The sequence below is a fragment of the Brachyhypopomus gauderio genome, chromosome 1 (assembly GCF_052324685.1).
Source record: "Brachyhypopomus gauderio isolate BG-103 chromosome 1, BGAUD_0.2, whole genome shotgun sequence".
Classification (NCBI taxonomy): Eukaryota; Metazoa; Chordata; class Actinopteri; order Gymnotiformes; family Hypopomidae; genus Brachyhypopomus; species Brachyhypopomus gauderio.
This window is the reverse complement of record NC_135211.1, coordinates 12,987,199-13,000,403: the sequence shown is the minus strand read 5'-3', so window position 1 is coordinate 13,000,403 and position 13,205 is coordinate 12,987,199. Positions and strand designations below refer to the sequence as shown.

The 13,205-nt window shown below is 42.6% G+C and overlaps 2 protein-coding genes across 6 annotated transcripts; one reads left to right on the top strand and one right to left on the bottom strand.

The window, feature by feature from the left end:
- Positions 1-1,007: 1,007 nt before the first annotated feature.
- On the bottom strand, positions 1,008-3,574 carry fjx1 (four-jointed box kinase 1). The gene has a single exon (XM_076997558.1). The coding sequence runs from the start codon at positions 3,369-3,371 to the stop codon at positions 2,184-2,186; it is 1,188 nt and encodes a 395-aa protein (XP_076853673.1). The 5' UTR covers positions 3,372-3,574; the 3' UTR covers positions 1,008-2,183.
- A 1,781-nt stretch (positions 3,575-5,355) lies between these two features.
- On the top strand, positions 5,356-12,049 carry pamr1a (peptidase domain containing associated with muscle regeneration 1a). 5 transcript variants are annotated; one of them, XM_076997555.1, is made up of 12 exons: positions 5,357-5,623; positions 7,241-7,417; positions 7,651-7,776; positions 7,942-8,056; positions 8,241-8,458; positions 8,558-8,665; positions 8,854-9,045; positions 9,141-9,338; positions 9,458-9,524; positions 9,620-9,849; positions 10,043-10,398; positions 10,535-12,047. In XM_076997555.1, exons 1-12 carry the CDS (start codon positions 5,512-5,514, stop codon positions 11,114-11,116), a joined length of 2,481 nt encoding a protein of 826 aa, XP_076853670.1. In that variant the 5' UTR covers positions 5,357-5,511; the 3' UTR covers positions 11,117-12,047. The 5 variants fall into 5 exon arrangements, with proteins under 5 accessions (XP_076853669.1, XP_076853668.1, XP_076853670.1 ...); XM_076997554.1 differs by having other exon boundaries at positions 5,356-5,623; positions 7,942-8,027; positions 8,296-8,665; positions 10,535-12,049; XM_076997553.1 differs by having other exon boundaries at positions 5,356-5,623; positions 8,241-8,665; positions 10,535-12,048.
- Positions 12,050-13,205: the final 1,156 nt, after the last annotated feature.

Here is a 13,205-nt window from a genome sequence, read left to right as displayed (position 1 = left end):
GTGTAAATGCTGATTGATGTTTCTTAATTTGAATACAAGATGCAAGTATGTAGGTCATAGGTTCTGTTAAACAAACGCAATCTAATAGCATTGAGAACAAAACGCAACAATATGATATAAATGTATGGCATCATGAAATTGTAGCTTTGAACTACTTATAGTCCATTTAAAGCAGGCACTTTTAAAAAGCATCATTAAAGTGGTAGAACCATTATAAACAACATAGGTTGAAAGAAACAAAGAAAGAAAAAGAAAACTGTTTTGCTGAAACCAACTCAGTGACCAGTAGGGTGTAAAACGCCATCCATTAGAAGAGCCAATGGCGTGGAAGGTCTGAGAAACTAGTCCCATTATGTTTGCCTCTGGTGAGTGCACGTTTACACCCACAGTAGCGTGTTGCCTTCTCAGCTCACAGTGATAGATGCAGTGCCTGTTCTTGAGGGACGAAGCCAAAGTTCTCATAATGATACTCAACTTCATGAACTTGTCAGGATAATAAATGGGGTCTGTTTGTTTCTACCAGTACTGACTCAAGTTGGGGAGGTGTAACTCTGCCATGTGCACACCCCATAAATTATTTGTTTTCCACAGAGATCAGTAAAAAAAAAAAGTGTGGGTAAAGATATTACTCATACATCACAGACATTTGCTGGGCTATAGTGTTTCTTACAGCAGGAAAATGTTGAGTGAGCTGATGCTTTGTGAACTCTGCAGACTGAGGGAATGCTCTCTGCAGCAAGGCTGGAAAACAGAGCTGGCAGTGCAACTGGCAGTGCAGTTTGAGGTGAGATCTCTGGACTGTTACAGATAACTGTGTCTTTGGAAAGAGACACCAGGATTTCCTCTAACAGCCTTTACCGACTCTGCTTTTCATGTGGTCTTCCGAAAGCTTTGTGGATGTCAGAAATAATATAGACATGTAAAATGACATGACCAAATAGGAATGACCAAAACACACACAGGCAGACCAAATCACTGCATCAACAGAAGAATGAAGTCATCTTTCTTTTATTTAAGCGTAAGAAACTTGCAACTGTATGACAGGCAAATTATTTCCAAAACATTAAAAAAAGTGAGTAGGAGTGTCACGCATCAGTCACCATTCAGCCATCCATGAACCAATAACCATCCACACTCATCCAACCCCTGTCCTGATTTCTAGTAATTCTGTTCACATGTCTCTCATTTCTCATTCTCATACTAAGTTCCGCAGGTACCTCACTCCAGTACCACCTGCCAAAGCTGCTCGTTTCTACTCATTATTGCCCACATATTTCTAGTATTCACCTTACTTACTTGTTTTATTAAAACCCCGTTCTGTATTCACATTCGTGTTTCGCTCTGTGATTGCCAGGTTCTGAGATTACACCCTCTTTTCCTTTTTTTCATTTTCATGTTGTTAAGTGTGAAATGACTTACAACACATACCTGCTTCCACAAATGTGTTAATTATTGAGTCACTAGAATCAGACAACAGGGAAAACAAGGTCTTTCTGTGAGATTTCTGTAATGTAACAGGTGAGTAGGAGAGTAATATGAGGAATATGTTGAATAACTATTTTTACTATAGCAGCAAATGTAAAGACGTGAAGTGTGAGCTCTGAGTTTTACTGCTCTAAGATCTCCTTTTAATTTTTCCTGACAGTGGTGCACTGAGTGCCTCATCTTTGATTTATGGAATGGGGCAGTTTTCATTCCTGCATTTTTGCTTAACATATCGAATATTCTGTCCCATCGCACCCAGGGTTTATCGTCTCACCACACATTTACACTAAATCTGTTTTAACAGTGTAGGTGTGTTGCACATCTCTCCTAATATGGCCATCCCACTTACTTCCTTGAAATTAAATGGATCAAGTTACTTCATTGAAATTAAATGCCTTTTTCATTTTCTTCAAACACATTGAATATATCACATGGGGAAAAAACATTTTTTGTCAGACAGACAGAAAATATTTGACAGAATTGACCTACTGTTCCAACAAATAAATCAACAAATACAACAATAAAAAGAAGATAACCTTGTAATATTACGACTTACTCAAGTGGAACTTTGACACTCTTTTCAACGGGACAGGATAGGAATATAAAGTGTAAGACATGAGATATAGGCCTACAGATATTTTGCAATCGGATTATCTTCAAAGAATTTATACACAATACTGACATCCCCAAAAAAGTATTTAAGTCAATGCAGAGCACTGCCGAAAATGCCTATATAGAGTATCTACTCTGGTCTGCAAAATAGCCATTTGGGATTCAGACAGGAATCCTAACTCTAGGGCATACGGTTCCCTTGCGTGGTAAATTTCAAACAGCCGATTCGCAGCATTCCCAGAAAGCTTCAGTTGAGTTACGCGATGAACAGTTTGTTCCCTGAATATGCAAATGGAATTAAGGAGCGTTTTGTGAAAACGTTCCCACCGGTCGAGCACTCTGTAACCGTGCACAAGACCGGCCTCATTATCGATGAAGATCAAGTCTCCATCAGTACTTTTGAGCAGGTTGTTAGTCGCCCTATCCATAGCGCGCGCGTCCCACTGCAAACTGAAAACGTGACTCACGATTCTGTCAAAGTTCGCCGTTAAATAGTCAAAAAGAACAAGGTCGGTCCACTGCATAAGTTCTCTGAGGTCATTCAGTGTCGCGTTCTGAAAGGTGTGTGATAGATACACACCATTCCCCGTCTCTTTCCGGAAATGTGGTGGGATGGAAACCCCGGTCACGCCGGGTATCCACTGCGTAAGAGAGACTATCGCGTTTGGAGTCCAGTGTAAAGTTCCGATGCTCTCCCTAACCGTTGCCCACTGATGGCTCGAAAGGTCCAGTTTAGACAGAGCCAAAGGTGGCAGGTTAGAAATCCCAAGCAGTGTGGCCAGGTAATACGACAGTGTTTCTCCCAGCACCTGGTCTGCGTCTATGCCATACCGCACGCACGCCTTGGTACCGTCGGCGAAGGTGGCGATGCGGTTCGTGAGCCTACCGCATCCCGCCTCTAGAAACACGACCTGCGCGCCCTGAACTTTCTCTCTCCAGCTGAGCGAACGCTTCTCGTCGAAAACCGGCGACAAAAGGTTTTCAAGCCAAGCACCCCAGATGATTTTGTGCGCCATCACTCTGTCAGATCCGACTGTCGAACTCTTACTGAAAGTTTTTTCGCCGGTTTCGCCCACGCTCGGTCCGTTCGTGGTTCGGTTATGGACGTTAATAATGTGCATAGCAGACACAGGTAAAAGTCTAGGGGCTCTGTTTCCACCCGGTGTCTGTCCAGTGACCGACAAAAAGCTTCCCGTCCAGTTTACTTTTGGAGATAACACACAGGCGACCGCGCACAGGAGGAGTCCGGCGGACAGGTTCACCTTAGTCCTCATGATACGGAATAAAAATAGCAGTCGTTATATAAACCGCCGAAGTTGATATTATGTATCCATCTCTTAATGATTCTTTACAGGGAGGATAACACGCTAAAACTTGAAGCACGAGCCTCGCTGCGCGTTCTTCTTTTCACAGTGATGTCTGCTGCAGTGGGCTACGGCGCTGCTTTAGAGTACATGTCAGTGGACAAGTCAAGTCGCCCACCAGCCAATTGCCTCGGTAGAATAATCAAAGCGGTCGATGTAGAACTGTCCACGACGAAATCAAACCCCATATATATATATATATAAATAGGCAGCTCATACGTGTACAGAAGCTGTGAGTTTGGTGCTTTCCTTTCCTACTTTTATTGGCAAGCATCAACTCTTGCATGTCAGGCCGCCTGTGTTGTCATGCAAGTAGGCACTTTTACACTCGGCCAGACAGACAGCTGTCTAGGTCAGGTTTCACTGCTGTCTGGCAGGAGCAGGAGGAAGCAGTGTTACAAATGCTCTGCTTTATGGCCATCACACACACACACACACACACACACACACACACACACACACGGACTGCAGATAGGAACAGTGGGTGTGCTTGGTTATTTAGATGGGTGGGTTATTGAACTGATCATGCTCAGTGAGTCAACTTCCGCATCTTTTTTCTTCGGTTATTGAATGCATGCAGGCTACTGTGCTTTAAATACAGCCCAGCTCACGTCTCCCTGTCCCTCTGAGTGTCAGTATGTCCTTGTCAAAACTTTCTCTCTCAGGATACACAAGTCTGCGGAGGGCTTTGAGGGGAACATTTATAAATATTTCAGACAGATAACTTGGGTCCCAAGACTACCCTTAATATGACAGGATGTAGAAATAGGACATATAAGACGTACTGTATATGTGTTAGATGATCGAGAGGCATATCGGTATTAAAGACACAGACATGTTTTAAAGACATGTTAAATCTGCATCTAAATGTACCTAAGCTGACCTATCATCTAGTGCTAGTAACATCTAGTATCATCATCTATAATTCAAACAAATGAATGCCTATTCCAGTAGTATGACAGATACACAACATCTTTCGAATGCATGGCATGCATTATAAATCATTAACATATCAAATTAAGCAATAAAATGTAGGCATATTTTTATTAACACCAAATGCAAACATTTGTAGAAACAGAAATAAATGTTGATCATAACCCATACTTCAAAAACACTTTAGCTTTTTAAAAAAGTACAGCTGTTGTACATTCAAAATGTGCCGGATGAGTTGCAGAAAAGAAACGTCTTTTCCATCTTTTCTTTTTTTTGGCGCTGAATAGCTGGAGCGTGAAAGAGCTTACATCATGGAAACTTGGTATCCATGGTGATTCAAAACAAACGAGTGGGATGTTTTAGTGCTTAGTCTGATATACGGTGGCTGCGCAGAAAATAAACAATACACTTCTGCACGTGTAAAAATGGAAAACATTTCTGTGCTTTTATTTAAACTGGAATTTGGTAATCGTTGTCACTTCGGGCTGAATGAGACAGAGTGATTTTAGTATTTAAAACTGTAACTATGCAAATGGGTAAATTGTTGATTACCTTTATGAAAGCCTTATTGAGGAATATCCTTTATGTATCATGTCATGAGTAGATTCGTAAAATAATAGAATGAGACAAATAAAACATATTGAGTTAGTTGCTGTTGTGTCAAAACCCATCATTTGATACATAAACTGTTTTATGAGAATATGTATTTTGAGTGCAAACTTTCTAATGATTATCAGGTCACTGATTGGTCAGTCTGACAGCAGAGCAGATGTGTCTGAAGGGGTTAAAGGTCGCCTTTGTCTCAAAGCTCGAAAGAGCCCTTACGTCATACCAGCACTTCTACAGAAAGACTTTCAGAAGCTGTGCAGAATGGGTGATTTTTAGACAGTAAATTGAGAGTGCTGGTTGTGGAGAGAGTGAGACAGAAGGGGGGGGGGGTACAAAGAGAGAGAGCGAGAGAGGAGGGAGGGAGAGAAAAAGGGGAGTTAGAGAGAGTGCGCGAGAGAGAACTGACTACATAGAAATAAAGAAAGGAAAGTGGGGAGTGTTAGCACAGGAGGGTCTGGGGCAGATAAATAGATCCCTGATTGTTAGAAACGGTAATCTTGGCAAAAGCATGGTGTGTTTTGTAGGAAACAACGGCTCCTGGATGTACCAGCAAGTCTGTCTGCTGCCTCTTCTCCTCAGTGTGCTTAGGCACTGCTGCTCAGAAACTGCCTGGCCACGTGGTAAGAGCAAGATTCCTCCACAGCACAGCACTGTGCTACCTTACACTGAACTCTGCACCATTTTACACCAGTTTTGTGATCTTTAATATCTCCAGCAGAGGAATGTATGATGTAGGCATTCCCGGGTTCAGGGTCATCTTGGGCTTTTTCAGCTCTAGAATTTCTCATGAAAGTTTTTATGTCTGCACTTGTGAACTGCACATGCAAACAGGAGCCGGTGTACACAGGAGTCAGCCCTGCTCCTTTACCATGACTGCATCTGCCACTGATGCCAAGGGGATCAAAGCTTCCTGAAGGAGCCCTGCTGTCACACCAGCTCTTCTACACAAAGACTTTCCAAACCTGTGCAAAATTGCTGTTTTTTATTTTCTACTGTAGGCTGAGAGTGCTGATTGAGAGTGATTAATATGCTCTCAAATCTGGAGCAGTGGTTGGAGGACTGGGGGGGGGATGTTGAGGGGGGTTGTTGGACATAGATCAGGGTAAAGTATTATGTTCCATGTTATTGCTACATCAGGACGGATGAAAACATCTCCTGCTCTGTGAGTCCTTCTCTCCAGATGGGTAAATCAGCTAAACAATACAAGAGAAGATGACTGGGAATGCTCTTTAGCAATGAAGTCAAGAAAGCTGATAATCCCCCCTCTCCACATCAGTCTAGGAGATGCTTCCTCCACTTTCCTCTTGAGGCACATAAAAAACTTGAAGTTTTCTTTCCTAATGGTAAAGTTGGAAGACAAACCGAGTTTTGATCGTTCTTTATAGATCATAGTAACGTCAGGGGAAGCTGTTTAATTTATGATATTCTTCATTTAGATACAGGTATAAAAATCCAGGACATAGCAGCATTTTCATATATAAACAAAACATGCATACTTACTGTATATGAGCAAGAATCATTATGAGACTTTAGATTTTCATTTGTTTCTTCATCGATAAGTAATATTTAAACAATAGAGCTTGTGTGGTATGCATGTGTAAAATTACAGCTTGATTGTATGAGCTACAATGTTGGACAGTGTGTAGGCCTTATACGTGTTTCTAGACGTACATTGAGTACCTTCGTGCTAATGAATTCAACAACTGAATCTGACCTGTTTGGGCCAGACCTCACAAAGGCCACAATGCAAACCACATTATAAGATGACTCATAACGGTAACGGTAGAGTTCTCAAATGTTCCAACTTCATTTCCATACAGTCATTACAGATTAGGAATTAGTATATACTACTGTTAATATTGTATCTTATTTTTGAATAATATATATTAAACAAATATCTAAACTCACAGTGTAAAATGCACACATTCAGTACTTTCGTGCTAATGGATTCAGGCACTGAATCGAACCTGTTTAGGCCAGACTTCACTAAGTGCAATGTGTAAACCACATTACAAGATGACTCATAACAGTAACGGCAGTGTTCCAATGCTCCACCTTAATTTGCATACAACCATTACTGAATGGCATTAGGAATTAGTTTATACTACTGTTAATATTTCATCTTATTTTTAAATATTAAATATTAAACAAATATCTTGGTGCACTGTGTAATATTATTGGAATAATACATTTTCTAATATTCTACAGCATAGATGCCTTGTGTGTGTCTGCTCTAGGGTCTGGAGCCCAGGAGGATAATTGCCCGGGCCCTCGCTGGAATGCCATGTGTCGCTCGTGCTGTGAATATCAGCAGATCCGTTGCACATGTCCGTCTCAGAGAACACGGGTCGGCTACGCCGTGCCCTGCTGCCAAAACGCCATGCACCACTGTGACCCTTGCATCATCCACCAGGGTAAGGTTGACCTCCAACCCCAGGCCCCATGTCTTCCACGGTAGCGCCGTTTCCCAGGAGTCCGGCTCCAACGCGATTGCGCCTGGCGTTGGTCCAAGCTGATTTTAAATCCTGTGCAACCAAAAGCCAAATCCGGAGAGGGATTAATGTAACTGCCAGACTGTGATGTGGTCTGACTCATACACGAAACCGCTGAACATTGGCACACGCCATGTCTCTGTTCCTGCTCTCAGGGTGCACTGTGTTTGATAATTGTAAGAGATGCAATAACGGTACATGGAAGGCAAAGGATGACTTCTACATCAACCAAAGTTACTGCACAGAGTGCCGTCAGGGCTGGTCCGGAGGAGACTGTCTTAGTAAGTGCTCATTTTGCCACAGGAAGTGTTTTTTACTTCATCAAAGCTTGAAACACTTGTAAAATCCTTTGCATTTAAATAAATTAAAAACTAAAAGACATTTTCTTAAAAAAAGTCAGAAATTGTGTTTGTGCGTCTGTGTCCACTTTGGTGTTTTCTGTCTAGCATGTGGAGAAGTTATAAAGAGGTCTCAAGGGCATGTGACACTAGAGAGTTATCCAATCAATGCCAAATGTGAATGGACACTGCAGGTCAGCAGAGGGTTGACCCTGGAACTCAGGCAATTCCTTTATTATTATTATTATTATTATTATTATTATTATTGTTATTATTATTATCATTAATAGTAGTAGTATTATTAGTATTATTATTAGAATAATATTTAAAACTATATTTTATACAAAAATATTTAATATTTTTGTATAAAACAATTTTTACAGCTCCTCATTTTATTTGTTTTACAGATTCACAATGCTCAGTTTGGAGTCTGATCACAGTTGTCGCTATGACTATGTACAGGTCCGAGACGGCGACAGCCTTAGCTCACGTGTGATTGGCAGATACTGCGGGAATGACATCCCTTCACCAATCAGAAGCTCAGGAGACGCGCTGCATATTCAATTTGTATCGGATGGCTATAACAATTATGATGGTTTCTCTGCCACATTTCAGGAACACTCAGGTGCAGTTTACAAATGCAGGTGCCTGTGTGCCTGGGTCAAATGGCAGAGTGTGTTTATATCAGATAACTCACTGGACCTGCGTGACTTTGTGCCCACAGCATGCAGCTCGAACCCCTGTATGAATGGTGGCATGTGTTCACTAGACCCAATGAAGACTTTCCACTGTGTTTGCAGGGAGGGCTTCACAGGCTTGCGCTGTGAGGACAGTGAGTCTTAAATTTAGTGTGTGTGTGTGTGGAAGGAGGGACACAGCACAATAGTTGTGCAAGTGTGAAGTTACAGTTTGAGATGATGAAACAGAGGAGTGCATCCTCTTTACATACATGTAAGCGCTGTGCACACCGTATGTATGCAAACCTGTGCGGCCCATAACTGTTACCGTCTTCTTCCTAAGAGCAAGCCCAGTCTGGCTGTGCTGACCCTGGGAGGCCTGCTCACGGTGACCGCTTCCTGCAGTACGAGGATGAACACATTGCTACTTCGGTTCAGTACCTCTGCTATAAACCCTACAAACTCAGGGGCGCCCCCCGGAGGACGTGCCTGTCCAACAGCAGCTGGAGTGGGACGGCTCCCACATGCGTCAGGGGTACACCACACTAGAAGTGTTTTGGAGCAATTAAAACATGTCTGTATGCGCTGTCACCCGCTGATTCTTGCATTTCACTCTTCCGTGAAAAACAGAGAAGGAACCGGCCAGGAAAGTCTGTTTGCCTCCACCACAACTCCATCATGGCTACTCCACAAACGATATTGGCCCAGATGGGGCAATCAAGAGCATGAAATTCTTCTGCAATATTCCTTATGTTCTGCAAGGAAGCACAAACAGAACGTGCCAGGAAAACGGCACCTGGACAGGCATCCGGCCACAGTGCATCAGAGGTACAGTATGTGCTTCTGGAGATGAGGGCACATCTATCTTCCTCGCACACTGCGTGACCACATCCACTAATGCGAGACCAGTCATGTTGCAGTACGATTGTTTTGCTGCTGTGTTTCAGCATGTCGCGAGCTAAAGATTTCAAAACTAGTGCGTCAGACGGTGATGAAGCATCAACATCCTCCCAGGTATAACACATTTTTAAGACAGGGCTCATAAAGTCGTTTCGAATTTGCGATATTAAAAGTCACGGGCTGACATTAACATTTCTCTCTTGCTACAGAAAGAGTCCATTACATAGGCTGTACTCTTTGACCCAGCTGAGCCCTGATGACGAAGTCGGATCTAGTAGTGTGGCCTCTGCACTGGGTGAATTACCTCCAGGTTTTCACCATCGACACACTGTTATTGAGTACGAGTGTGCCTCTCCTCTCTACCAGCCTTCTGGAAGCACACGCAGAATCTGCCTGAAGACCGGAAAGTGGAGTGGACGCCATGTCTCCTGTTCACCAGGTGGGGGCAGCACACACACATTCATAAAAAAAACAGGAACTGGTCCAGCTTTGTTTTGACATAAAATAGCACTATGTCACGTCGCAGGCATAGCACCAGGACATGAATTCCATTTTGAATTTTGTATCCAGGAAAGTGGAATAGGTTTTATGCTTGACATACCTGATATGAAATTCTCCTGTTTCTTTTGCAGTTTGTGGTAAGCTCTCAGAAAATCCCCTGACCCTGTCACAAACAAGCTGGCCGTGGCATGCAGCCATATTCCACCGCCTCCCTGACTACAACAGCCCTGTCACAGGGGCGGGCAGCAGACGTGGAGACACCTTCTCTGCAGCCGACTACAGACGTTTAGTGGAGGGGAGCACCGAGCAGACGTGGCAGCTGGCCTGTAGTGGAGCTCTGGTTAGCCAGCACGCTATACTGGTACCTGCACACTGTGTCACCGAGCCTGGCCAGAGAGCACCGGTCCACACATCTGATCTGGGAGTGGTGCTGGGCAAACATGACATCAGGGACCTGACAGACGGCAAGATGCTCCAACACTTACAGGTAGGAAAGTGCACTCTCTTTGCACTCTAAACCAGGAAGACCATATAAAGTGCAAGACCTCTAAGATAGATGACGGGGAGAACTTCTCCTTAAAGCCCCACCCCGTTCGGTCCTGACGCCATTCTCTCCCACACAGGTGTCTGAGATCCTGCCGCACCCCAGCTACGATCCTAACACGTTCGACTCAGACGTGGCTGTGCTGAAGCTGGTGGGCAAGGCGAGGATTAGTGAGTCCATCTCCCCCATTTGCTTGCCACGTGTGCGGGGAGGAGAGGTGACCGCCAAACACGCCTATATCACTGGCTGGCCTGCAGGAGGCCAGCATGACCCGAACCCGGACACAGATTCTGGAACGGCTCGTACGGGTGTGATTGAATTATCTGATGTGGCTCTGTGTGAAAGGCAGTATGCCCAGCAAGGAGTTCCCATTAGCGTCACTGACAACATGCTATGCGGAAGGCAACATCCAATCAGCCCCACCATCGTCTGTCCTACCAGAACAGGGGGAATAGTTCTTTTATCTTCTGATGGCCAGATGAGTTTAACATCTTTTCCAGACCAGAGGAGAGAAACAGAAGACACTGTTCCTAGGCCTAGCTGGGAACTGCTGGGCCTTATGAGGTTTGGATACAATCTGCAGAGTTGTGAACCAGGCCGGTTCACTGTCTACACACGAGTGGCCAACTTTTTAAACTGGATTGAGCGGAACATTAAGTAGGATTTTATATTAAATGTGTACTGATTAAACAGTTCAGATTTTATTTTAAATGTGTCCTGACTAAACAGTTCGGTTTTTGGAGGAATGATGGAAAAACTCTTAGAGTTTACATGTTCATGATTTATGATTTTGTAAATTATGATTTACAGGTGGCTATTTGAGATTTTGAGGTACATCTAGGCAATGAAAAGTCATTAACCCAGCTACACCAAGACAAATCACACCTCTTTCTGCTTACAGTGGTATTTCAAAAAATCTTTCAGTATAGGCTAAAATACTGGACAAAACAAAACTTGGATGGGGATCATTAAAGAATGAACTTGAAAGGTTTCCTGAATACATAATACATGTTTCCCAATCCTGCATTTGAGTTTGCATGATCTTGTTTAACCAGTATGCACGTAGTACTACTAGCATACACGGAAACCTTAAGCATTTGCAAACAATGTTGCACGTGTGTTAATTAACAAGACTAGGCAGGCCTACTTTTGCTGGACTACCAACGGTTGCATACCATTAGTCACACAAGTGTCAACCACATTTAATCAAAAGGGAGGCTGTCATTTATGTCCAAAACGTATATACATTATAAGTCCTTGAGAAGCATTTTAGACTCTTGGATAATGCCCTGCATCTTGTAGAGATGCTGTGGCATAAAATGTGTCATCTTCTATTATGTTTTATTATTATATGTGATAATGTCTAATTTCCTGAATATAGGTCGTGCATTTGAGTCTGCATTATCTTATCAAGCAAATATGCATGTGGTTTCAGCATCAAAGAGCATTTGTAAATAACGAAGTGACATGTTGGTAAACAAGACTAGGCAAGCCTAGTTTTGCAGAACTACTAAACGGTTGCAGACTGTTTATCACAAGTGTCAGGGAAATTTCAACAACAGGGAGTTCATTTATATTACATTCAAAAGATTATTTTTTTTCATATTAAAAGTCACTGTGAAATAATTTCTCTCTGGGATAATGACCTGCACTTTAAAAGAGCCACAGCACATATGTGGTGTTATTTTGATTCATGAGTCATTTTATGTGGCCCTAATAATAGACAAAATGCTTGACACTGAACATGAAAATGCTTTCAGATTTCAGTTGGTTTTATATTTTGGAAGTCATTGTTTACATGTTGCTCTATTCTTTGAAATTGTGGCACAAAAAATCAGACAAAATAAGACCAGAAATTAAAAAAATTAATTATAATCAAATTATAATCACAAACAGAATGACAATCCGGTGCTTGCAAATGTTTAGTATGGAAGTAGTTTTATAAATCACATGGAGACCTAACAGCGTAGTCTAGTGAGGAGTAGGTGAGGGTTCAGATCCAGTTCTTGTACAACCACACCAGAAGGAACAGGCAAACGACCAGTCAATCAAACAGCTCTGAGGGTACGTCACCAGGAGACGAGATCAGACTAAAGAATCCAGACGAGTGAGACAGAGCCGGTGGTCTGTGTACAGAACGGGTCAAAGGCCAAAAAGACAGACAGAATAACGGTACTGCGCATGTAATCAATACTTCACAATGGAGGAGGTAACGGTGATGGGTATTAATGGACAGGTGAACAGGTGTAGGCTTTTATTATTCAGGGGAGGCGGATCTCTGGAATGTGGAGTTATTGGTTAAGCCGGAGTGATTGACAGAAGGGTGTGTGGCTGCAGAATGACGGGAGGTGGAGTCCATTCCATTCTAGGACATGTGACAGTAAGTGTATATATTTTATACACACACACACACACACACACACACACACACACACACACACACACACACACACACATACACACGATCGCCTCAGTCCACAGCAGCAGTATTTCATGTTGACTTTGACTTTCCTTATGCAACATTTCCTTATGAATGTAAGTACAAATGCATCCATATTCAAATACATCCCTTACAACATATTTCAATAATACTGAAAGGCTGCACACCAATGTGATGCTCTATCTAACCTCTCTACAACTTAATTAAAGGTTGTCATAACCTTTAAATTAAAGGTTGTCAGTCTTGGTGGGCAGAAGAAGAGTTGAATACAGGTTAATAATAAAAGTGTGAATGAAATAAATCACCAGGT

Coding starts and splice junctions, on each gene's coding strand:
- pamr1a (XM_076997553.1), top strand. CDS start 5,512: ATGGTGTGTTTTGTAGGAAACAACGGCTCCTGGATGTACCAGCAAGTC. Junction 7,777..7,941: donor GTCCGGAGGAGACTGTCTTA/GTAAGTGCTCAT, acceptor TTTTCTGTCTAG/CATGTGGAGAAGTTATAAAG. Junction 9,339..9,457: donor CCGGCCACAGTGCATCAGAG/GTACAGTATGTG, acceptor GCTGTGTTTCAG/CATGTCGCGAGCTAAAGATT.
- fjx1 (XM_076997558.1), bottom strand. CDS start 3,371: ATGAGGACTAAGGTGAACCTGTCCGCCGGACTCCTCCTGTGCGCGGTC.